The sequence below is a fragment of the Saimiri boliviensis genome, chromosome 4 (assembly GCF_048565385.1).
Source record: "Saimiri boliviensis isolate mSaiBol1 chromosome 4, mSaiBol1.pri, whole genome shotgun sequence".
In the NCBI taxonomy this organism is placed as follows: domain Eukaryota; kingdom Metazoa; phylum Chordata; class Mammalia; order Primates; family Cebidae; genus Saimiri; species Saimiri boliviensis.
The window spans coordinates 30,639,004-30,665,491 of NC_133452.1; the positions used below are offsets into that span (position 1 = coordinate 30,639,004).

The 26,488-nt window shown below is 40.6% G+C and overlaps 1 protein-coding gene across 1 annotated transcript in view; it reads right to left on the reverse strand.

Annotated features, from left to right (window-relative positions):
- Positions 1-593: 593 nt before the first annotated feature.
- The window catches only part of HECA (hdc homolog, cell cycle regulator), a 46,195-nt gene continuing 20,300 nt past the window's right edge, over positions 594-26,488 (reverse strand). Inside the window, exons 2-4 of the mRNA XM_039467817.2 lie at positions 14,892-15,932; positions 6,917-7,071; positions 594-4,154 (exon numbers count right to left, since the gene is read on the reverse strand). Of these exons, the coding sequence (XP_039323751.1) occupies positions 3,990-4,154; positions 6,917-7,071; positions 14,892-15,932 (1,361 nt within the window). The 3' untranslated portion in view covers positions 594-3,989. The remainder of the gene's footprint in view (positions 4,155-6,916; positions 7,072-14,891; positions 15,933-26,488) is intronic.

The window sequence follows — 26,488 nt, forward strand, 5'->3', positions numbered from 1 at the left end:
ACAATTTAAATCATGTGAATTGTTTCTAGAATTTTCCATTTAATATTCTTAGACTGAGGTTGACCATGGATGGGTTACTGAAACTACAGAAAGCAAAATCGCAGATCGGGGGTGACTACTACAGCTAACAAGTTTGATTTCACTAAACCATGCTGACAAGGTCTTATATTTTGTGTTTTGTTTGATTAGAAATAGCACTTCAGGGAAATCAGGATGACTTAAGTTTTGGCTATGTGGCTATGGGTGGTTGGCCTTGGGATTTATCTAAATGGTGGCCTCTGGTTTTACTTTTCTTCAACGTATACTATCTATCCAACAGAATTCCCTTAAACCAGAACAATAATTTCGGACTATCCGTATAGAATCAACTTTGTCCTACAGAAAGCTTTTGTTGCAAAGCGAGTTTACATGTGATACATGACTTTCAAGCAGCACAAAAAGTTAGTAGTTTTTATCAGCTGCCAGCGACTTTGAAATGGTTACCTGAATAGTGATCAAAACCTGAGAAAGCTTTCTCTTCATTTTTTTCTGACCAGACAATCCCACTGCTCAAAAATCCCAACCAAAAATAAAGTGACAAACTAACAACAGAGTAAAATGTTAGTTTCTGGAATTTTATTATTTTTAATACATACATTTCACAAACATAAACCCTCTAAAACCACATACAATTCCACAACCAAATGTTTCAACTTTATCAACATTCTTTAACTATTTACACTGTCTTTCCTCAACAAAAGTGCAATCCAAGACATCTTGACAAGAAATCTTTACTGACAGGAATTTATTTTTGAGCTGGTTTTAATGGAGCCCATCCATTATATTTACTTTCAATTACCTGGAATATTCAGTCAACAGGACATGGAGATGAACTGGGTTGGGCAGCATCCTATCATAGGAAATAAACACTAAACAAGAACACTTTCTCCTCCCTTCCTTCCCAACCTCCAGTGAAAGTTACTCAACAGCTGCTACCAGGACACTAAACAGAAAAGCAAACTGGAGTTCTCGACCTAGACACAGGAGAACAGACTGCGTGTTAGGCATTAGTCTTGCAGGACTAAACAGAAGACTTTAGCAAATTAGTTTTGGTGCTCTAATAAGGTACATTATCAGTCTTATCTGTTAGTTTTAGGGTTCAAATACCTAATAAGATTATTTTTGATGAGTTAATTTTCCACCAACGTATATGAAAATAACTTTTACTCAGAAAATGAACTTCTTGCACAAAAACTAGAAGTTACAGGGCATCTGAGGAAAGCTCCTCTGCAATTAGAACGGGATTATTTACTCAACTCCTCAACTTCACGGCACCATCTGTTAACAAGTATAAACCCATTATACTGACTGCTTCAAATGTGACAAGAGAGTGAAGAGGTGAGATAGCCTGAAGAGAAAACTATCAATCAGAAATTGTCCTCTCACTAAACTAAAGCATATCATTGTACTTGTTCAAGGTATAAAACTCTTAAAAATAAATAATTAAAAAATACTAAGAGTAGATGAAAAACCATTTTGAAATTATTAGTCACTCTTAAGACTGCTTCATGTTTTATTCATCAGAAAAACAGAAATTGGATCTCTTGGGTAACTAATATCCTTTTAGTATCCAAACCACAACAAAAATAATATTTTTTTATATATATTCCAATTCCAATCAAAGTATTCAGGAAAAGTCTGGGGTATTTAGGTCAGCAGATGTGCAAAATAAGATTTACCTTCATGGTGTTGAATACTCAATTATATTTTATTCCCACATCAGCCAAATTTTCCCTCTAGACAAGAATGAATCGTCTTAAAGGCAAAAGATATTCTCAGATATGCTTCATGCTCTTTATGCTTTTCTCTTTATGTAACTGACTATATCCACAGAATCCTAACTTTATCAACGAAATAATATCCAAGAGTAAATTTTACCCAATGACCATAAAACCTCAACATATTTATTTTTCAGGGGGTAGAAAGCCATCTAAAAAGACAACATGGAACACAGCATCTACTACACTGACAGCAGTTCTAAATTCAGGAGCTTGTATAGGTCAACTGTAAGCTTCAGAACAACAATATAAAGCAGGTCTCACTACAAAATTTTAGGTGGGTTAAAGATCAGCACTGTAAATATTTTACTATTTATTTTAAATTCAGAAATAAAATCCAAATGGTATTACAAGGACAATAGAAACTTAACACTTTTTGTATCTGGGTACATGAGAGAATCATTAAGGAAATAGTTAATTCACAACTACAGCTTTGTGCATTAAAGACAAGTTTGCAGGTAGCTATGTACTACAGTCCTCTTTCAGTTGCATCAAACACTGTCAGTTCAATGACCTTCTACTTCTTATAGGCATTTTACGCATTTCTTCCTGCTGAAATATTTTTCAGATGATCAAATACCAACCTTCATGTAGCAAACCCAATCATCCAAACTGAAAGATGAAAAGTATTAATCAATACATTGGTTAATGCTGTGTTGTTTCAAACAAAACATCAAATACTTCATATAGAACTGAAGCTCACTTGCAATATTGCCTAAAGGCTTCTGAAAAGAAAAATCACACAATGAAAAAAAAGGTAAATGAGTAATATAAAATGTTCACATCAACCCCAAATTTGGCTATTCATAAAATTATTTTCAGCATTCTTTTAGCATTCTCTATGCATATCATACATGAAATTATCAAATTCACTTTTGAGAAATCATATTCCAATTCTCTAAGGGTATGGGATGTCAGTCTATTCAATGCATCAAAATCTACTGAACCAAAGACTGTATTTTGGAATGCCCAATGCTTTGACTAATAAAGTTCCATATATGTGTGTATGTGTGTGTGTGTGTGTATATATATATATATAATCATCTTTTTTCATCAAGAGTAAGGTATCATGGGCTTTTTAGAATGGTTTATTTTTCAAACATACTGCTGTACATTACAATCATTGATTTTCCCAAATAAAACACACTTTTAAAAGAAATAGTAAAATGATTATTTTCTTCATCATCCTTTCACATTTTTTCCCCTTCCCTTTTAAGGTCAAATCTTTGCTTTTGGAAACTTAAATGGTTTGTTAAAATTGGCCATAAGCAATTTTGAGGACAGTAAGTGTGCAATTATTGGTTCTGAAGCTCACCAGTTAGATTCTGTGTCTGAGAGATTTACCTGTGAAAAGAATCTGACACCAAATGACACTTCAACAGGGCAACCTGTAATAAATCATCATTGCCCAAATCATGTTATTCATGGATTCTCCCTAAGAGCTATTTTACCAACTTCAAAGACACAATTCAAATGATTGACTTCTGCTGTCTTGCATTATTTCCAAATCTATTTCATGTATTCTGTTATAGGTCATTTTACCAATACCTGCAACACTAATATCTTTCATATGCCTTACAATTTAGATATTATTTTCAGCATGAAAAATGGATTGGCAAATTACAATAGCGATAGAAACAGCACTGGTGCCACTTTCAGGTCATCTGTCAGTGTGAGTAAACTGCCTGCCCACGTGTGCTGCAGAACACTAGGCTGAGATAGACTAATGGCTCTCCAGGCACAGACTTACATTCACTTGTCACATATTCTTCCAAAGACCCAAGGAAGATCTCAAAGTAGGTTTTTAGAAAGTTAACATTGTAGTAAGCATTTCCTTCCAACTCCTATCAAGCTTTTAGTTTATAGCCACATAATTCCTTTCCTAAGTTCACCCCATTCTCCCCATCATCTTAAAGCTGCATCGAAGAATCTTGGTAAGAGTGAACCACAACCGAAATGCACAGGATTACCCATCTGGGCTCTTGTCAAAACCACAGACTAACACTCGGGAATCAACACAGGGCAAGGGCAGCCCCTTAGTGGCACACATACAACAAAGTAACTCTCCTTTAAATTAGAAAAGAAATTAATGTCACAGAATGCTTCCCTATAAAAGATATGTAATAAAGTAATAATATCAATAAAATAGCTATTACTAAAGCAAAGCTTTCATCAATAAGCTTCAAGAACTTTGAAGGAGGAAAATGGCTTCACGAAATGGTAGTCCAGGTTCCCACAGTGTGGACACTGCTGGACGTTGCTATACTCGGAGAAGTACTGCATCCCGATCCTCACGTCGATCACTGGCTTCCCACAGTGCTTACAGTTCAGGCGGGCCTGGGGGAAACAGACACCATCAACCATAACACCCCTTCGCTTCCCAACACTTGTCAAAGTCATCCAAACCAAAATGCTGGGAAACTGAGCAAGAGCTTCATAAATCATCCCTTTTATTACCAAAACAGAGAAATGGGGTATGCCTGAAAGACTCCCAACTTCTCTCCTGAGATGCAGCACTACGAGCTGTTTCACTTACTTATGAGAAGAAAATTCTAAACTGGTACTGCCTAAACACTCTCCAGTGAAGTTCCCTAACAATAAGAAACCCTTCTCCGCCGGAAGCTGACTTCCCTCACCCAAACCTCCACGAAACTTCTTTGAAGATTCTGGGTTTATTTTCAAAATTCATACACATTTTCCATTCTACTCTATATAACAACTGTATTTTGATGTAAAAAGAAATTTTCTCCAAAGACGTTAAGTAAAATTAGCAATCCAGGGAGCGCGGTGCTGGTCTGAGGCTGCTGGAGCTCCCAGCTCGGCATCTTCCTCATCCCTGGCCTCTCCTTAACAGCACAGTCCTGGAACCTTTCAGTAACGGCTCCAGGACTTAAGTGAATAACCAGAAATTATAAATAAAACAGACTGAATTTAGACTCATTTCTAAAATGTACTTAGAAAGTATAATCTCAATTTGTTCTCAAAATATTCCTAGGAGGTAGATAGTATTAGCTGACTTTTAGATAATGCAACTGAGGCACATGTGATTAAGCACCATGCTCGAGACCACGGTTATAAAGCAGCAAAGCAGGGAGTGAACCAAAGCAGCCTGCTCACCCTCAGCCACGGCAGGAACTACTTTTCTGTAACCTGAGATAAACACTCTTTTAACAAAATCAAGAGAGATATGAACAACATTAGAAGTGTGATTCTGAGCAAACCCATCTTCACCCTGTTATGCTTTTCTAAGAATCAATTATTGCTTATTTTTGGCTCCATCTTATTGAAGACTGCTCTTGATTCATTAGTAGTGTCTACAACTTGTATCCTCACAGTGAATATTGTCAATAATTTTTTTAAATTTAAAAATGTAATCAAACCTTTAAATTTAAACATGTAATCAAACATGTTTTCCATTTCAGTAGGGGGCCAGGTAAGTAAGGTCTGGGCTCCAATTATTTTAAGGAAAAATTATAGTGCATGGTGAATGCCAAGAGGCTGGGTATGGCAGGATGCTGTTCTGGTTTTTCTTCCAAAAGACATGGAAAAAATCTCATTGCCTTTCAGTGGTGTATTAGAAAGACCACCACAACAGGAATCACAGGGTGCAGGCATGGCTGTGACACTATGTATGTAGAGCTGGATAAAACACCCCAAGGTTTTAGGCCTCCATTGTATGAGGAAATGAGGAGGCTGGTCTAGATCCCAGGTCCTTTGCAGTGCTAATCTTCTGAGTTAACAGGCTCAAACATTCTTTCACTTCCTTATTTAATCTAAAAGATAATCCTCCGTGGTGTGTATGCAGAGGGAAGCCACTTCCTCTGGTTTCTCTCAAGAGCTGGCATTAAGGCACAATAACTATCATAAAATGCTACAGTGAATATCTACTAATAGTAAAAATATTATCTTTACAAAAATCAAGCCATAATGCTAAAGACATACAATTATACAGTAACTAATAAAGTATGTATCAGCTATTTGTATTAAAAAAAACAGGCTGGAACACTTTAAGGGAAAAGAAAAATTTCTCTCCTGCCCATGAGAGTATTAAGGAATCATATAACAAGATGTTCTCTTCCCAACACTTGGAAGTAAAAAAAGATATTTCCAAGGATTTTGTCTCCTGTGATTCTACAGGTTATTTGTGTTTTCATATGTGAATACTTCCTCTTTTTATGATGACAGCTAAATTTCAGATGTTCTCATAGTATGAAACAATGCCACCTTTTAAGTAGTGTTTTAAGGATTACAACAACCTCTAACACTTTACAAGGCAGGCAATTCCTGAGTAATTGTACTATCCCACAGAAAGAAAACAACAAGAAAATCCTGTCTATTTAAGAAAGTGACTTTCTTCCTTTTAAGTAACTTTTTTCTTATTAGAAATTCAGTATAAGCTAATCATACAGAATCTTAGAAAATATATTCAAGTAGCTGGGCACAGTGGCTCACACCTGTAATCCCAGCACTTTGGGAGGCTGAGGTGGGTGGATCATCAGGTAGAGGATCGAGACCAGCCTGGCCAGCATGGTGAAACCCCGTCTCTACTAATAATACAAAAATTAGCTGGGCGTGGTAGTATGCACCTGTAGTCCCAGCCACTCGGGAGGCTGAGGCAAGAGAATTGCTTGAACCGGGGAGGCAGAGGTTGCAGTGAGCCAGGATTGCACCACTGCACTCCAGCCTGGCGACAGAGCGAGACTCTCTCTCAAAAAAAGAAAAAAAGAAAATATACTCAAGCAAAAAGAAAACTAAAGGAACCATTCAGCCTCCTACCACTGAGACCATCTGGTAACAGGTTAGTAGTTCACTTTTCATGCTTACTTACTTACAAATGCAAGCCTATTATTGTGCCATTTTATAACCTGTTCTTTTGACCTAATATACTAGAATTGCTTCCCACATAATTATGTATTATTCTATACTATCCCTTTTAATGACTGCATAATATTCCACTGAATGACTACATTACAAGTGGTAACTCAGCCGTCATTGCTGGACTGAATTTCTTCTTTATTATTGGAAGCATCTTCCCTACATTCACTTGGGGACAGAGGCCTAATATCACCCATTGCTCTCTCAGTGTATTCAATACCTACCTGACAACATGGAGAGGCAGCCAGGATGTCGTAGGTGTACATAGTGCCCAGCTGGTGCCAGCTGCCATCCCACCGCGACTTACACTTGATGCAGATGATCTTGTGAACCCCCTCCAGGCAGTCCACGCACACCGCATACAGGTGCATGAGTCTCCCTGTGCACAGAAGACACAAGGCTCAGAGTGGCCATCATGGAAATCATGTTTCATCTCCAAGGGGATAAAAAGTGTTTCATCTACCAATTATAAGCAAACATTTTATGATTTGGATAAATATAAAAAGAAAAACCAATATTTAGTATACAAGCTGTCCTTTCAGGATAATGATGAATTACTATTGTCAATAAAACATGTATTTTAAGTTCAAGAATATTACAAACTTGGCTTCAATTCACTTTTCCAAAAAGTGCTGCTGGGTTTACATTATAGGCCCATCCAAATTCAAATAACAAAGTCACATATAATGAAAACCAGCCTGCACTGTATTCATGCAGGACTTCTTGATCAAAAGTTTATGTTTAGTATATGGAGACTTAACCAACAATGTTGGTATTGTCACAAGCTCTCTCACCCCCTGACAAGTCCTAACATAAAAAGTCAAAAATCTGTCTTGGGGATGGATAGGCCAGAATTACACCACAACCAAAATTACCATGTTAACTGTCCTTGTTCTCAAAATGTTCAGCCATCACCACATCTAATTTGGGAAACGGAATTGTATTTCACTTATAAGTACCTTTTTTTAAATTTTTAAAAATTTTTTTATTTTTTATTTTTTTTAAGATGGGGTTTCACCATGTTGGTCAGGCTGGTCTTGAACTCCCGACTTCAGGTGATCCACCCGCCTTGGCCATAAGTAACTTTTTAAAAGAAGTTCAATGTCTTCTTATTCACTGGGCCCTTAAAAGTTACAACACGATTCCCCTCCATTATTTCATAACATCTTAATGTTTATAAAGGAAAGATGTCTAGTACATATGGAAGCATCACAGTTCAAATAATTAAAGAGTCAAAATGTCCAGAATCTGCCCAGGCAACATATACAACATTTCTGCTGTGTGTGGGACCCAGGGTGCCCCCCCCCCCATATTAAAAACCACCATCAGGAGAACACATAATCCTAAGTTGCCTTCTATTCAGAATGTGCTGCTCACTGCCATCAGTCAGACTATGGGTCTTCAGCACTCAGTGATAAGAGCCAACCTGCTCCCTACCCGATGGAAGGGCTTATGTTCTATCTATAGTACTTAGGGGAGCCCTTCATTTGCATTTGCTTATATGACCCTCTTCCTCCTTGAGGGCAAGAACCATGTCTTATTCATCCTTGTAGACTAGCTGACTAGCACATTGTCTGGGATGTGGAAAGCATTTTATAAGGGCAAATGGATGGGGCATGTTAACAGCCAAAGACAGCATAACCTTGTGGGCCTTTAGAGCAAAAAGGGGAAGGATGACAAGAGCTTCTTGAAATACTGCCTGCCCATCTCTGCTCTAGGGCACTGAAAGTAAAAGGGTCTCACATGCCACATCTACTGGGGCCTCAGGGCATGTCAGGGAGTCCGTTCAAAGATCCAGGAGCCACTGGAAAAAACTTGAGTTGCACTCTCCATCCTACGTACTCAGTGCAATTCCCAAACATTCATGGGTACAGAGGCCACAGCTGAGAAGGGTACCAGCAGCCATAGACACAAAAGTCATGTGCTGCTAACAATGACCACAATGATGAAGACAGAGTAACTTTTACAAAGGGTTAAGCAAAGGTATGGCACTATGCTACCAGCTCCATGTGAATCACTTCATTTAACCCTAACAACAACATTATAAAATAGGCGTTACTGTGGCTCCCACTTTTGATAGTAGGAAGTGAGGTTTAGAGAGCAGAGCAGCTTGCCCAAGTTTAAGTAGCAAGTCCGGACTGATTCATGTCTCTCTGATCCATAACCTACAGGCAAACTCACTGGAACACCTGGTCTGGACTGAGTCTAGATTTGTTTCAGTTCTACTACACATTGTCCTGAGCACAGAGAATTTTGAATTTCTAAACCCTTTGTGAATTTAAACAAAAAATCGATTCCTGGGAGAACAATCACATGTGATTCAAAGTGGTAAAGAAGCCCTATAAGAACTTCCTAATTAGATCAATCTTAATAAATTATTAAAGCTAAACAAAACTATTTTCAGAGGGCAAGAGAACAGAGTCCAGAGACAGAGTCTGGAGAGGGCAGTGAGGGGTAAGGGCAGGGTGAGGGAGTAATACTCCAGAGAGGGCCACTGAATATAGCAAGTACTGCAGCAGCAGGTCAGCCTGCATGCTGTGCAATCCCATGGCCTGCAGTGTGGCCCTTCTATTACATTGAAAATACTTTAAAAAACACATGGCCAGGCTAAGCACAGTGGTTCATGCCTATAATCCCAGCACTTTGAGAGGCTGAAATGATTGTTTGAGGCCAGGAGTTCAAGACCAGCCTGGGCAATACAGTGAGATCCCATATCTTTAAAACGTTTGAAAAAAATAAGCCAAGTGGTGGCTTGAGCCTGTATTCCTAGCTACTGGAAAAGCTGGGGCAGAAGGACTCCTTGATCTCAGCAGTCCAAGGCTGTGGTGAGCTATGATCACTCCGCTGCTTTCCAGCCAGGTAACAGAGCGAGATACTCAAAAATAAACATAAATAAAGGGAAAGAAAAAAAAAGAAAAGAAAAATAGAAGAATGCACCATCAGTAATTGGTGATTAAAGACATGATTTACACTTTCTTATTACAAATAAGATGGCACGGATTACTCAAAGATGTGGCAATAAAAATGTTGATATGTGGTCAAGGCCTCACTTGTGGCAACGATGACTTCTCCGTAACAATTAAACACCCTGATCTTCAAGTTTTATATCAAACATTCAACTTCTCAGTATCTTTGTGGTGCACATCTAATGCGTGCATTATCTATTTATATGTCTATGTTTTGATGTGTATACACACACACTCAAGTACTCAAGGCCTAATTTTCACCCCTTTCTTCATCTGCTCCCTGAAAGGTACCCTCAAGATTTACTCATATGTTTATCATATCCTACTTTCATTTCTTTCTCTTTTCTTCATATCCAAGAGCTCTTCCACCCTTAGGATTTTAACCACCACTGTTACAAACTCCTCAGTGTTCAACCCAAATGCTTATTTTTAACTGTGTTTGCTAGACATCTCCACACAAGTCTCAACATCCCTTCAAACCCAACACACACAAACCTCATCTTCTGTCCCCTAAAGTCAGGCCCTTCCTTTCCCCACCTTTATCTACCCGTCTCCTTTCTCTACTCTTGTACCATTTATCTGGTCTAGAAATACAGTGAATTTTGTTTCTAAATTCATGAGCTGTAATTTTTCTTTGAAATAACCTCTTGACAATATCCCTTCCCTTCTATTCTGTCTCCACCTTAGCATTCTTTTCTCCTTGCGTCTAGGCTACAGACTGTAAAGTCTCAACTCTGTCTCCAGATCCTACCCCTTTCAAACCCCTTTCCTCCATGTGATTGCCTGCTTTTAAAAAAAGGTCGAAAATCTTTCCATTCACCGTCATGAAGAACATGTAGCAGAGCTCTTTATTATGGCTTGAAAGTACTTCTGCTATCTGTTCTCTCCCTATCCTACTCCTTTCCCCCTCTAGAACACCCTTGTCTCCAAACAAACAGTCCTCTCCCTATCTCCTGATCACAACCTGCCATTCTTTTTCTTTTTAACCATCCTTCCTTTGCTTTTACGCACTACCTCCTCCTCGACAAACACCTGACCTGGGTAGACCCTCTGCTTACCAAGATCCAGCCCACCTTCTGATATCAGCCTCCTTGCTGCCTCTTTTTATGAACCAAGCCAAAGTGGTCCCTTTCTCTGGAAATTACATGATACTTAACATACGTCATATCCAGGTGTGATACTACAACCTTAAGCCTGGTTAGTTGCATTTTATAAAAGCATCTTATCCTAAGATTACAAATTGATGACAAGCAAGAACTGATAGTACTCAGCATGTGTAAAATCCGTAAGTTTGATCAACTGATTACAGAAAAAGAATTTGTCCATCATGGATAGAAAAAGAACACTACTATTCTCATATATGATGTACCCATATTATCTTCATAAAAAATGTTTCAGGTTTTACAATGGAGAAATAAAGGTGTTTCCATCCACTTCCCTCTAAAATTACCCCTAACCAGAAAAAAAAAAAATACCAAAAACCCTTCATCTTCCATGAAACAATGAGGTTATTTCAACCCTGAATCAAATTATGTGAGGTCAGAAAGCAGACTGAGGAACAGTAAATGATTACGCTCTGAAACTGGACAAGCACTGGGGAGGGTGGAAAGGGAGATCATAGGCAGCAATAAATTTCAAACCATCATAAATTCTATACAACACTTTCCATCAAAAAGCAGAGTATTTCAGCATCAACTGAATCTGGGCTAGTCTTCAGACTTATGCTAATGAACAAAATGTGATGAGTGATGTTACTCAGTTCCAAGCTTAAGCCTCTAGATAGAGACCCTGCAGCTTCCACTCACATCTCTTAAATGCTATCCTGAGAGCACCATGTGAAAAAGCCCAAGCTAGCCTATTAGAAGGTGAAAGAACACAGACAAGCCATTCTGGCTGAGGTCCCCTAAGCCAACCTAACTGTCCTAATCGATCTACTCATAGCATTGTGAAAAGTCATTAAATTATCCTTTTAAATCACTAAGTTTTGGGATGCTCTCCTTTATAACAAATGCTTATAGAGAGTTAGGTACAATTCTCAAAATGAATGAGACTACTCTCTGAAATTTCAGCTCCCTTTCCTTGCTTAGAAAGGTAGCGCAAGAAATTACATACATGAAACAAGAAAATAATGCTATTAAGAAGAGCTCTTATAAATTAAAAATGTAAGAACAGAAAATTTTAAACTCTGTAAAAACACCAGAATAAAAAGTCAAGGAAATTTTCCATAAAGCAGAATAAAAATATAAAGATGAAAAGATCCTAGCAAACTGACACAAGAGCAGAAAATCAAACACCACATGTTCTCACTCATAGGCGGGTGTTGAACAATGAGAACACATGGACACAGGGAGGGGAGCACTACACACTGGGGTCCGTTGGGGGGAAATGGAGGAGGGATGGGGGGTGCGGAGGTGGGAAGAGATAGTATGGGGAGAAATCACAGATACAGGTGAGGGGAAGAAAGGCTGAGCAAACCACACTGCCATGTGTGTACCTATGCAACAATCTTGCATGTTCTTCACATGTACCTAAAATGCAATTTAAAAAAAGAATTTTAAAAAATAAATAAATAAAATAAAAAAATAAAAATCACTGACTGCCAACAATGGGCCACAGTCTGCCACAGATAAAAAAAAAAAAAAAAAAAAAAAAAAAAAAAAAAAAGAAAAAAAGAAAAGATCCATGTATATATTTATTAGATATCCTTTATTATATATAAAATAAAGAAGTTCTCTACTCCAACAAAAAAATAATCTAAGAGGTCTAATATTAATTAGAGTAATTAGATTAATAAGAGTTTGACAGACTTTTAAAAAAGTGAAAATAGGGTGGAAGAAATTATCAAAGAAATAACACAAAAGCAAATTTCTGGCCAGGCGCAGTGGCTCACGCCTGTAATCCCAGCACTCTGGGAGGCCTAGGCAGGCAGATCAGGAGGCCAAGAAATTGAGATCATCCTGGCCAACATGGTGAAACCCCATCTCTACTAAAAATACAAAAATTAGCTGGGCATGGTGGTGCATGCCTGTAATCCCAGCTAGTCAGGAGTCTGAGGCAGGAGAATTGCTTGAACTTGGGAGGCAGAGGTTGCAGTGAGCTGAGATTGCGCCACTGCACTCCAGCCTGGTGAAAGAGCAAGACTCCGTCTCCAAATGGAAGATGGTAAGTTTATAGAGCCAAAGTGCCAAAAAGAGTACAGAAAGCATAAGAAATAAAGAAAACTTTGTAAAAGATCACATCATGGTGAAATTTCAGAACATTAGGGATATATGAAGAAAATCTTAAAAGCTTCATGGAGGGGTGGAGGTGGAGGCAAAGACAGGAATAATAGTAGTATCAGACTTCTCAAAATAGAGGCATTGTAAGATGGGAGACAGTAAAGAAATGCCTTTGAAATGCCAAGGGGAAATATGTATAACTTAGAAGACTAGACCCAGTTAAACAGCAATGGAGTGTGAAGATAAAATCAAGGTATTCTCAGACGTTCAAAGTCTCAAATCATCTATTCTCATGCTCCCTTTCTCAAAAAGCTTCTAGAGGATGTTTCCTAAAAACTGAGAGAATAAACTAAGAAAAAATAAAATATGAGATCTAGGAAAAAAGATTTTTAAAAATACGACAGAAATGAAGGCACTCCTAGGACAGCTATGTGGTATATGAAGTCCTGAGTGCCCCAGGACAGGTAGAAGCAGGAGGTCAAGAGTCTCTATAAGAGACATTTTCAGGGGAAAAATACTTTTTCCAAAAAAATCTGACAGGTATGTGGAAGAGAGAGAGTATGAGTGTGAGTGTGTGTGTGTGCGTGTGTGTGTGTTTGAGACAAAGTCTCACTCTGTTGCCCAGGCTGGAGTGAAATGGCATGATCTCGGCCCACTACAACTTCTGCCTCCCGGGTTTACAGTGATTCTCCTGCCTCAGCCTCCCAAGTAGCCAGGATTGCAGGTGCCTGCCACCAGCCTGGAGAATTTTTTTTGTTTTTATTACAGACGAGGTTTCAACATGTTGTCCAGGCTGGTCTCAAACTCCCGACCTCAGGTGATCTGCCTGTCTTAGCCTCCCAAAGTGTTGGGATTACAGGCGTAAGCCACTGCCATCTTTTTAAAAGCTCGTTTGTAAAGCTGCTGGAGAGTCAAAACAACTAGCCAAAGTTTAAAAAAAAAAAAAAACCTATGCAAATGAAAACAATAATCAATTAACCCTAATAAAAACAAAAGGTGTTCTAGGATATACTGTTCTATTTAACAAGAAAAAACCCTACACTTCTTGGTTCAATATTAGTATGTATTCATGATAGTAAACATTAAGGATTTAACCAAGAATTGTGATATCTCATCCTGAGGAAGAAGGGGGATGCACAGTCATCCATCTTCAAAGCCAGTCAAAAACAGACAATATGTAAAACTGGAGAATGAAGACAGCAGTATTTACAATAATGATGTTAAAAACATGAAACATCGGCTAAGGTTTGAAATGTTTGGGTACTGACACAGCAGGGCTGGTGGGAAGGAGGCAGGTGGGGATATATCATTTTTACAAGCCTTTTAGCACACATTTAAAGTATAAACATGTTATATGTGATGTGTCATCTTTATGCAAGTTCAGTAGTCGTACATGAGCTGACAGATTTCTCACCTATACTAAGCAACCTCCTGTCATTCAATTTATGGCTGAAATGTACCAAGTCCTTACATCCCACCGTCCTGCCTTCCACCACCACCACCGGCTAACGCCTGAGCTTTCAATAATCCTGTTCTCCTTTTGCTGCTATCAAGACAGTCTCATCTTTCATAAACTTCAAAATTAACTCAACTAATCTAAAAATACCCCGGCCTTTCTGACCCCTGCTTTTCCTCATTGTTATGTTTATAAGGATCAAAGAGAATACACGGCTAGCTGGGCCCATTAAACAGGTTTACAGTCAAGTGACAAATATGCAACAACTCCTCTAATTTCTTTCCCCATTATGCAAAATGATACACCAGCAATCCTCTCTTCAAATTACAGCAGAACAAGCACACAAAATTATTCACTAGGACAATGGTACTTGGTATAGGAACATCAGAGTAAAAATCACCACGCCACTGGGCAAAGGTGAAATATTCAAATGTTACCTTGCACCTGACTAGAACAAAAAAACAACATTGGTGAAAACTAAGCCAAATAAAGCAATCCATCTTGTTTGCTGTTTGGTTTTAACAAACGGAAAGCAGGCAAGGTGAAGTAACACCTATACCTTGAAGGTGACAAGGAACATCATATTCGATCTCGTCGTGTCTCGACGGGCTTAGGAACAGAGTTCCGTCCACCAGTGGGAACTGTTCAAACACCGGGAGTGCCCGGTGGCACAGGGCACAGTTTACCACATTTCTGTGGCTGGCACTGAGCGCGGCCAGAATGAACTTCCGCAGGTCCTCCCCCTGGCCCACTTGGGCATCGTCTTCCATGCGCACGTGGAAAGTGTTCAGCTTATGCCTGGGGATGTGAGTGAGGAGCTCGGAGAGGTCCAGCCGCCGCAGGAACTGCACAGGGGTGTCAAAGTGTCCCCCCCTGTGAACTGACAACCCCGAGGGGCTGTAATCAAAGTGGGCATTTCTGAACACATGGCCCCCAGCCATGGCCTTCTTGTGAGGCTCCAGATGGATGGCGTTCTTTAAGAACTCCCCGAGGTATCTGGAGGAGCGGGGGCCACTGAAGTGGGCAGGAGAGAGGATGGAGTAGCCTGTGGGTGGTGACTGGCCTGGGGAGCCACCGGGGGAGCGGGCACCATAGGCCGAGGCACCCACTGCCTTCTCCTGGGAGTTCTGCCGGTCCATGGAATGCCGGCGGGGGAGGTCGTGGCTCGGCCCTTTCTGGGGCTTATTTGGGGGCCTGCACTTTTTTGCCTCCTCCACTGCCTCACCAGGAGGCCGCCCGGTGTTCTTCTCAGAGCCAGACTTCTTCTTTTTCTCATCCTGCATCCGCTTCACCTGGTACCAGTCTGTGTCCTTCTTCAAGTGGCCCTGGCCACAGCGACAGGAGCAGAAGCGGAAGGCCAGGTCGTAGCCCTTCTTTGTCCACATGTTCTGGCGGCACTGCTTCTCGTTCCAGCTGCGTGCACGGCCGATGCAGTTGAACTGAACGAGGATGCTGCTCTCCCACTCGTAGAAGCACTGCAGATGCATCCAGGTGCTGCAGGGGCAGTGCTCATTGTTGCACACCACCTTCTGGTAGTCATCCTTCTCCAGGTCCACTGGCCTCCCGAAGCTGCAGATCAGGGGAGTGGCACATGGGGCTTCTGGGGGAGGAAGAGAGAGAGAGAGATAGCAGATTTCAGATGTCTGGATTAGAGATATTATCAACTGTACTTGCAACAGTATGGTATGAGGTTTTTCTAAGACATGGATATAATGAAAGACAGTTCCTGGGTTCCTTTAAAGATGAATCACTCCAGTGAACCAGGGAACAATATGATGAAGCTACTTAACCAATCAGTCCTGGTGGAATCTCTAAAAAGAGCCTTCAAAGTCCTTCATCGCAAGCTTTAGGTTGTCCTGAATACCAGAAAGAAGCTGGAATACAGATGGCCTCATGCCCCGTTCTCTTCAAAGGTGGTCTGACAGCTAATGGCAGGGATATTAGATCAAACTAATTGTTGGTCTACACAGAATTACAAAGCCAGGCTGCGAAGGAAAAAACCAGAATTCTTCCAAAGCTATCAGGACAGGAAGTGGGAACAACAACATATTTGTACTCTTTATCTTAAGTACACGTCCCCCACACACAGTGCAAATAGCCAAGCGGGTTCCCAGAAAGGACAGAAAACATGGTGACAGAAACTAAAATCTACTAACCCAGTTCTTAAGAATTAAACATGATTCACGGATATGGGAACTCCACTGATTCCTTATAGCTATTCAATGATAACTGAACATCTGAGCTTAGCATTTATTTCTAAAATGTCAAAAAGACAAAATAGAGCCAGTTAAAAAAACAAAAAAAACCAAGTGATTGCCATGGGGTGTGGGGGATGAACCTGTGAAGCACAGATGATTTTTAGGGCACTGAATCCATTCTTATGATACTATAATGGTAGACACATGTCATTATACATTTGTCAAAATCCATAGGATTTATAACACCCAAAGGGAACTCTAATGTCAACTACGGAATTGACAGTGATGTGTCAATGCAGGTTCATTGATTGTAACATATGTACCATTTTGTGTTCATAGTGGGGGAGGCTGGAGGAGGGCAGGAGGTATACGAGAACACTCTATACTTCCAGTTTTTCTGTGAACTTGAATCTGCTCTAAAAAATAAAATCTGTTTTTTTTTTTTTTTAAATGAGAAAAAAAGGACCTATATGTGTAAGTCCTGGTCCCATGCAATACTAGCTATGTAAAAGTGAACTGGTTATTTCATCTGTTTAATCCTTAATTTCCTCAACCATAAATGGGCATAATTATAGTAGCTACCCTGTAGAGATTTTTTGAAGATTAAATAAAAAATGCTTATAAAGAGTTTAGCACACTACCTGGCACATAAAGGATCATGAATGTTGCTGCTGCTGGTCTTGTCGTTAGCTGACTGTGATGAGAGAGAGAGAGTGTGCGCACACTAGTGTGTGTGTGTCCATACTGATGGACAGCAATGTGGGAGGGGGGCAGGGAGGATGGAAGAAGACTTTTGGCTGCTCTATTTAGCAACCACTGAGTTGGAAGTGCCTGTGCATCACTGAGGTGGAGAAGACATGAATTTTACTGGAGCTCAAGCGAGCTAGAGCTGTGAATACAGATGTGGGGTCATTCACCCAGAGATGAAAGTTAAATCCCTAGGACTAATGAGACACGCAAGAGGAATGTGAGGAGTGGGCAGAGACCAGAGGCCAGGGAAAGAATCTTGGGATGCATGGATTGGAACAAAGGCTGGAGGAGAAGATCCCCCTAGAGATTGGTAAAAAATGAACTGAGAATTTACTGAAAAACAAGTCAGGAGAGAATTCCGTACAGGCAGTCAGAGGACAGTTTTAGGAATGGAGAACTGTGACCTGGCATGGTGGTTCATGCCTGTAATCCCAACATTTTGAGAGGCCAAAGCAGGTGGGATCACAAGGTCAGGAGTTTGATACCAGTCTGGCCAACATGGTGAACGCCCTTCTCTACTAAAAATACAAAACTTAGCTGGGCGTAGTGGTGCACACCTGTAATCCCAGCTACTTGGAGGCTGAGGTGGGAGAATCACTTGAATCAGGAAATGGAGGTTGTATCGAGTCAAGATTGCACTACAGCACTCCAACCTGGGTGACACAGCGAGACTTCCTTTCAAAAAAAAAAAAAAACAAAAAAAAAAAAAAAAAAAAAGAATGGAAAACTGCAAATGGCCATCCTGTAAGATGTCTAGCAGCAACTTCACTGTCTATCCTGTAGAGGCCAGCCTCTCTCAATGTCTCCAGGCACTGCCAGGTAGCCCCTAGGGGGCAAAAATCACCCCTGGTTAAGAACAAACCGGATGTGATAAGCCTGAAAAGTCCCAGTCAAAATAAGCAGGGAGCCAGGCACTGTCTCCTCAGGGAGACAGTGGAATGATGGAGGGCAGATTAGAGGTGGACAGTGAGGTGAAAAGGGAGAAACAGGGAGACTCCAGGAAACTATTTCCAGAGAATAACCGTAGGGCAGGGAAAGAGCATGGGCAAGGGACAGAAGCAGCAGAGACTAAGCCTTAACCATGTTCAGGGAATGCAGGCCAAAACCTCAGGACAGCTTAAAGACATAGGAGAGGGAACAAACCATGGGATTCCTCTACTCAACAACCTTCCAGTCTTATCCCTGCACACTGAACAACAGACACAACGTTCCACCAAATCAATCAGCAGAGGTGGTGGCAATGTGGACCCATAAAGCCTATACAAATATTAGTTCTGTCATATATTACAATTATCCCCTTCTGGTATAGGATTCCAGAGCCTCAGCAAAATGGCCCTAAACCAATTTGTCTACCTCCATGTTAATATTTGATCACCGTGGCTTCCCCTTAATCTTCATTGGTCCAAATCCCATTCAGCCATTCACAGTTCAGACTCCGCAACCAAACCGCCTGAGTTGGAATCCAGGCAGGATCATTTATGAGCTGAGTGCTCTTGGACAAGTTACTTAACTTCTCTTTGTGTCAGTTTCTTCTGTATAAAATGCAGAAAACAACAGAATGTACCTTAAATGGTTCAGAAGAATGAAACGAAAAAAAGCTGTATGCATGAAGTGCTGAGAACAGCACCGGGCACCTAATCAACTTCCTCCCCACTCTGATCCTTCAAGGCTCACCTCTCTACACACCAATTTTACCAGATTGCCCCATCATGGATTCCCACCAGCTGACAACTCAGGAGAGGAAGCCTCTTACTCATCTTAGTGTTCCTGGCACCACTGGGCCCCAGCTTTGTACAACTCCAGTATTGAATAAAGTTGCATTAAAGACACTGGCTCACCAAACCCACACATGACAAGAGGAGCAGAAGGGAAAAAGTGAGCTATAATCCTGGACAGAAAGACTTGAATGTACTGAAGTACACCAAGAAGAAGTAGAAGAGTGGTTTGAAACTGAGTAAATTAACCAGTCACCTAGGCTGTGACCTTTAGAGTCCTTTAAAATGTTAATTGGTCAATTATTAAGTTTAGTTGTTTTTATCTTGATCTTTCATATGAAGAACCTTGAAGTGAACATCACTGAAATGTAACCATAGTAACCAAATTTTACTAACCCGAGAATAATAAAATCAAATTAGATTAAAGGAAGACCTAACTAATCTTTGCATTCACAATATTCCAAGTGTAAATGCTGATAGTGACTTGATATTTATTTGAAAAGTATTTTCACAGCTGGGCGCAGTGGCTCATGCCTGTAATCCCAGCACTTTGGGAGGCCGAAGCAGGCAGATCACGAGGTGAGGAGTTCAAGACCAGACTGGACAACATGGTGAAACTCTGTCTCTACTAAAAAATACAAAAATTAGCTGGGCATGGTGGCTCATGCCTGTAATCCCAGCTACTCGGGAGGCTGAGGTAGGAGAACTGCTTGAACAGGGACCTGGGAGGCAGAGGTGCAGTGAACCAAGATCACGCCACTGTACTCCAACCTAGGCTATAGAGCAAGACTCCATCTCAAAAAAAAAAAAACAAAAAAAAAACAAAAACAAACAAACAAAAAAAAAAAAACAAAGAAAAGTATTTTCACATTAAAGAAAGGTAGATTAAGAGAGGAAAAATTCTATATCTTTTCAAAAAGCAGCAAATACAGCATTGAACCAATACTGAGCACTTCCTACATACCAGGTCTTAAGCTAAGAGCCCTAATGATCTAACAGAAGTGCACACATGGAACACAGACGAGGAACAATAGCTGTGCCCTGTTCCTGTCACTTTAACAGTGTCATGTTCACAGCTACGCTCCACTGTTTCCTAACCCGCAAGCCTCTTCCTTGTATAAAGAACCCCAACTCCGACTTGCCCGGCCTGCTTGTTTACAGTCAGCCACTTTGATGTGGCCTTGAGGGTAGGCTTCAAAAACAAATACAAGGCCAAGAGTATGTGAAATACCCAGTTATATGCACAACAGACAACTCACCCTATTACACACCAGCAGGGTAAGGCTCCCAGGGAGGCAGGCAAAATGGGTAAGAGGGTGGGCCTCGGGAACAGTCAGAGGATGTCTGACAATGCTTTTGCAGAGGTGTGTTGGCCTCTAAACTTGGACATGATTTCCTTCAAGGCTCGGTTCAAAAATACTTTCCTCCCTCATTCACACCACACACACACACACACACACACACACACACACACATTGTCCAAACTGGAAAAGCACCAGGGAACAACAGAAGAGAGGTGTTTGGTGCCAGTTTTGCTCCTGATTAGTTGTTTGACTCTGAGCAAGTTTCCTCATCAGTAAAGTGGAGATAAAATGCTTGCCCTATTCAGCTCATGTACATGGAAACACAAACAGCAAAGTTTCATAAAAATGTTTACTTTATGCTACTTCTGCCATAATTTTAAACCTGTGTTTTTCACTTCCCAGATAAATGCAAATTACTCCAATGTTTTCTACTTTTCCTAATGTTTTGAACATGCCATACAGTAGGTGTTTAGAAAATAAGTAAGTATGGCTGGGCACAGTGGCTCACGTCTAGCACTTGGGAGGCTGAGGCGGGAGAATAGCTTGAGACCAGGAGTTAAGGAACAGTCTGGACAACATAGTGAGACCCTGTCGCCACAAAAATTTTTAAAAATTAGTTGGGCTCAGTGGCATGTGCCTATAGTCTCAGCTACTCAAGAGGCTGAGGTGAAAGGATCAAGTGAGTCCAGTAAACTGAGGCTGCAGTGAACCTAGGCAATACAGCAAAACCTTATCTCCAAAGAAAAAAGAGAACAGCAGTCCCATAAAGGTATAAATGGAACACAGATTGATCTGATGCAACTAAATCTTCAACAGGAGAGATGGGAGAAGGGTATCCCACACTTGTGCCACCAACTTCCCTTGGGGCAATAATCTAAACTGTGATAACCTAATAAGCAAAACAGAAAAATGCTCCTTTACACAGAGTTAGCATTGTTTTAAAAAAGTATATAAACCCTCCAAGGCCTCTATTTTAGGTTCATCATCAAGTATTCAGTACCCAGCTTCTATTTTTTCCTGCTCAAGTTAAAATAAACAGGGTTTATGTGATTCTGGGCACAAATCTCAGAGTTTCAAGTCTGGGCAACAGGGTAGCCAGGCTGAGGTCACCTGGGCCAAGCCTATCTTGTCTCTCCAGCTTTCTTACCTTGCATCGTACCCTCACTTCAGAACTCTATGCTCGCCATCTATTGAAAGAGGATCTGACAGCAGTCATTTACACACTGACTGCCCAAGGAGCCCAAGCCCCCTGACAAACTCATTCACACTGAGGAGCCCCATAAACCAAACATTGCTATTTTCAGCTTTTTAACTGTGAGTTAAATATTTTTATCCCTCTTAAAACAGTTGCATCATAAGCACGTGGGGAGTTGGGTGGAATGAAGGTAAGGAGAGTCTTTTTAAGTCATAGGAGGCTTTCCAGGCAAAATCTAAATTAGAGACGTAGTCACATTCATTCTTATAAACCCACTACTATGTAAATAAGTGTTTAATAAATCTTCTGTTGAAGAAAAGAATGATCCAACCAGACTTAGTCTTCTGATGGTGACCATAGTGCTAGAGAGGGTAAATCCCTGAGGAGAATCAGCCCAGCTGCTGGGGAGGCAGCTACAGAGCTCCAGCCGGGTCTCCTAGATTCATCCAGGCCTCCTCTGTCGGGGCAGAGCCTGACCCTCACCCTCACTTCCTCAAACTAACATCATCCCTGCCACCCTCCTTTTAGCATCTAGGTCACAAACAAAAATGTAGGGTTTCAAAACTTTTATTATATCGCTGATTATTCCTCTTATGTGGGAACAAATCCCCTTGTTTGCAGAGAGCATGGCCCCCTTAGGGTATGAATTTCTAGCCAGTGTCCTCCATTTCCAGCTTCCCGACCCAGACTGTGGTATATGACATAGAGCCAGCCTGACTGGATGTGACTCAGCTCTGCAACTTACTAAAGACCTTTGACAAATCACCTAAACTTCCCTGTGCCTCTGTTTCTGTACCTGTAAAATGGCAAAAATAATAGTACTAATACCTACCCCCAAAGGGTTGCGATGAGGAATAAATAAGTTATTAAAGTGGCCGGACATGGTGGCGCATGCCTGTAATCGCAGCACTTTGGGAGGGTGAGGCGTGCAGATCACGAGGTCATGAGATCGAGACCATCCTGGCCAACATGGTGAAATCACATCTCTACTAAAAATATAAAAATTAGCTGGGCATGGTGGCGTGCACCTGTAGTCCTAGCTGCTCGGGAGGCTGAGGCGGGAGAACGCTTGAACCTGGCAGGTGTAGGCTGCAGTGAGTCGAGATCACTCTACTGCACTCAAGCTGGGGAACAGAGCAAGACTCCACTCAAAACAAGAGAGAGGGAGAAAGAGAAGTTACTAAGGTAGTTAGAACAGTGCTTGACACCGAAGAACCAATTTTTTTTTTTTTTTTTTTTTGAGCCATGATCTCACTCCATTGCTCACACTGGAGTGCACTGGTGTGATCATGGCTTACTGTACAGCTTCAATCTGCCAGGCTCTAGCCATCCTCCCACCTCAGCATGGAACTACAGGTGCTGGGACTACAGGTTCATGCCACCACATCCAGCTGACTTAAAGAAAAAATTTGTGGAGGTGGGGTCTCACTCTGTTACCTAGGCTGGTCTTAATTCGTGGGCTTAAGTGATCCTGCCTTGGCCTCCCAAAGTCCTGGGATCACAGGTGTGAGCCACTGTACCTAGCCGAGCACTATTTAACTATAAGCAATTGTTAATAAGTGCCATATTACTTTAGATTACTTGTCAGAAAAATGAAGGGATTTCTGAACAAGTTCAGAGGAAAGCCACAACCAGGAAGTGACCATCCATCCTCCTTTCTCCACGTTAAGTGCAACGCTGGCCAAGCCCACCAGGAGATGAGCACTTCAGTGTTATGTTCACCCCTTCTCATTTGCTCCTTTCACTACATACAGGCACACACCCTCCTTCACCTGTGCCTCTCCTCAATCCTGTCCCAAGCCCAAATCCCTTCCACACCATCCCAAGCCCAGAGAGGCGTCAGCCTCTCTTAGCTGGGAAAGTACCATTCCTCTCTCTATAGCCCTCTATATCAACTCTTGGGCCAAATGTTGCCACTTGCATGCTCTCCCAACTTACACTTTTGTCAGTCATGACTTTTTATGTGTACTTTAAGCTTATGAAGGGCAAGAAGTAGATTTCTTCTTCACAACAAGCAGTACTATGGCATGCATAAAACAATTCACTCAATACTTAATGACTAGTTTCAAGGAAGTAGAAGGAAAAGGAGACCTTCAAAAGTATGCTCTTTTAAGCCTCTAAAGATGTTCTTCCCAGTGTCAGAAAAATTTGTCAGACAAATACTGTCAGAGGCGTGTGAACCAGAGCAACTCTATCTTAAATAGGAGCTGGGTAAAATGAGGCTGAAACCTACTGGGCTGCATTCCCAGACGGTTAAGACATTCTAAGTCACAAGGTTAGATAGGAGGTCGGCACAAAATACATATCATAAAGACCTTGCTGATAAAAACAGGTTACAGTAAAGGAGCCGGCCAAACCTACCAAACCCAGAATGGTGACAAGAGTGACCTCTATCGTTCTCACTGCCACACTCTGAGCAGTACCATGACAGTTTACAAATGCCATGGCAACGTCAGAAAGTTGCCTTACATAGTCTAAAAAGAAGAGGCATGAATAATCCACCGCTTGTTTAGCATATCATCAAGAAATAACCATGAAGTGGGCAACCAGCAGCCCTTGGGGCTGCTCTATGAAGTAGCCAATCTTTTATTCCTTTACTTTCTTAATAAACTCGCTTTCACTTGCAATGCAGACTTGCCCTGAATTCTTTCTTGCATGAAATCCAAGAACCCTCTCTTGGGGTCTGGATAGGGACCCTGTTCTGTAACAATACGTATTTTTAATCCTAAGCCGTTTTCCCCTAATATGGGTAACAGAGATTCATAAAGCATGGCTGCATTTTATTTATGGGACATGATCCTGAAGAACTTACATAATTCAGAACAGATTATTCCAGTCTAAGGGCAGAGTTTGAGGAATGTACACTCAGAACACATACACATTCAGTTATTGTGCTGTATTTTTGCTTTACTCGTACTTTTAAATTGTATCAGCATTAACTCGAATACTTCTGAGTTTTATTTCATAAACAGCATGTCATGTCATAGTATCTTTTATCACATCTAATTTCTGTTCCAAAGTTACTGACTTTCAGGATGTTTTTCAACATCAGTATTAGCACACTTAGATAATATTTTGAAAGCTACAGTCTGCGTGCAATGGCTAAGTCCAGCATCTTAAGAGGCCGAGGCAGGAAGGTCACTTGAGCCCAGGAATTCAAAACCAGCCTGGGCAACACGGTGAGATCCCGTCTCAATCAAACAAAAAGAAAATACAAAAATTAGCCTGGTGTGGTGGTGCGGGCCTGTTGTAGTCCCAGCTACTAGGGAAGCTGAGGTGAAAGCATCGCTTGAGCCTGGGAGGCAGAGGCTGCGGTGAGCCAAGATCATGCTACTATACCCAGCCTGTACAACAGAGCCAGACTCTGTCAAATTTAAAAAAAGAAAAAGCTATAGTGAAGATTTTAAATTGTAACACTGAATGTAAAAATAGTAATACAAACGTCACCAAAATCCTTACAGAAATTCTAGCAACAAGAGTTCATGTATTATTGCCACAAGTTAGTAGATATTTCTAAGAAAATATAAACACATTTATAAAATATTAAAATATAAAATATAAAAAATATAAATGGTACCACTGGGTAAGAAAGCATTTTTATAATTCAGCTGACCTGACAGCTTTGAAAATATGAAATGGCTTCATGCCTAATTTGGGAAAACATGCTTGTTGAAATTTTGCACACAATGTGAAGCTTTTATTAATATTATTTATATGGGATTAGTTGAAATTTGCATAATATAATTTGCATATAATGGGATCACACTGTACTAGAAAACAAATTAGCAAGCTGCCTTTTCTCTTGTTTAGAGATTTAGCTCTTGAGGGTACTAAATCATTGAAAACTACACAGCATCATGTACATACATGCACTGTATAATGTGCTCTGAAGGAACTGTAGATCCAGGAGTTCTTGGAACCAAATCACACTATCATAAAATGGGAAGAGGAGTCCAGATGAAGCATATGTGTCAGTATATATGTGTGTACATGTATGTGTACATATATAGGCATGTGCTATATAATGACGTTTGATTCAACAATGAACTCCATACACAACAGTGGTCCCATTAGATTACAACTGAACTGACAAATTCCTATTGCGTAGTGACGTCCTAGTATACACATCTCATTTTTCCCCACATTTAGGGTAGCCTAGGTATACAGCGTTTATAAAAGTCTACAGTTTTGTAATGTTCTAGGCCTTCAGATTTACTCACTGACTCACCCAGAGTACCTTCCAGTCCTGCAAGCTCCTTTCATGTCTAAGTGTCCTACACAGGCGTACCACTGTTTATCTTTTGTGTTGTATTTTTACTGTGCCTTTTCTATGTTTCTGTATATTTAGAGGTAGACATACCATTGTGTTCCAACTGCCTACAGTATTCAGTATAAACCTGTTTACAGGTTTGTAGTATAGGAGCAACAGGGTATAGCATCTGGCCTAGGTGTGTAGTAGGTTATACTTTAGTACAGGTACACTGTATGATATATGCCTGATGATGAAATCGCCAAATAGCATACTTCTTAGAATGTATCCCTGTCATTAAGCAATTCATGACTGTATATGTATAACTACAAAGAAACTGTTCAACCAGTTGTTAAATGATATTATTTTTAAAACTTCGTGTCAGTCTTTAGTATTGTATTCCAATATTGTCCTTGCTTGATTTTGCAAAATAAACTTGATTTTGATTATCCATATTAATATCCTCTTTTGTCAGCACAAATACGCAAAATGTGGCAATAGTCAAACCTCCTTATTTACATTTTATCTATGTGATTTCCACTTACCACGTAAGTTACAATGCAGTATCCCCAAATGTTGGACCTGCTTCTTCTCTCTTGATGAGGCCCAAAATGGTGCTTGGAGGCCAAAGGCCCTGGCTGATTTGGCCCCTTCCCCTTACCTCTGCTGAAAAGACTACTGACTTTAACCCTTCTCTAGTCCACCCAACAGGTAAAGCATATGACTGCATGATTAACTGGCAATA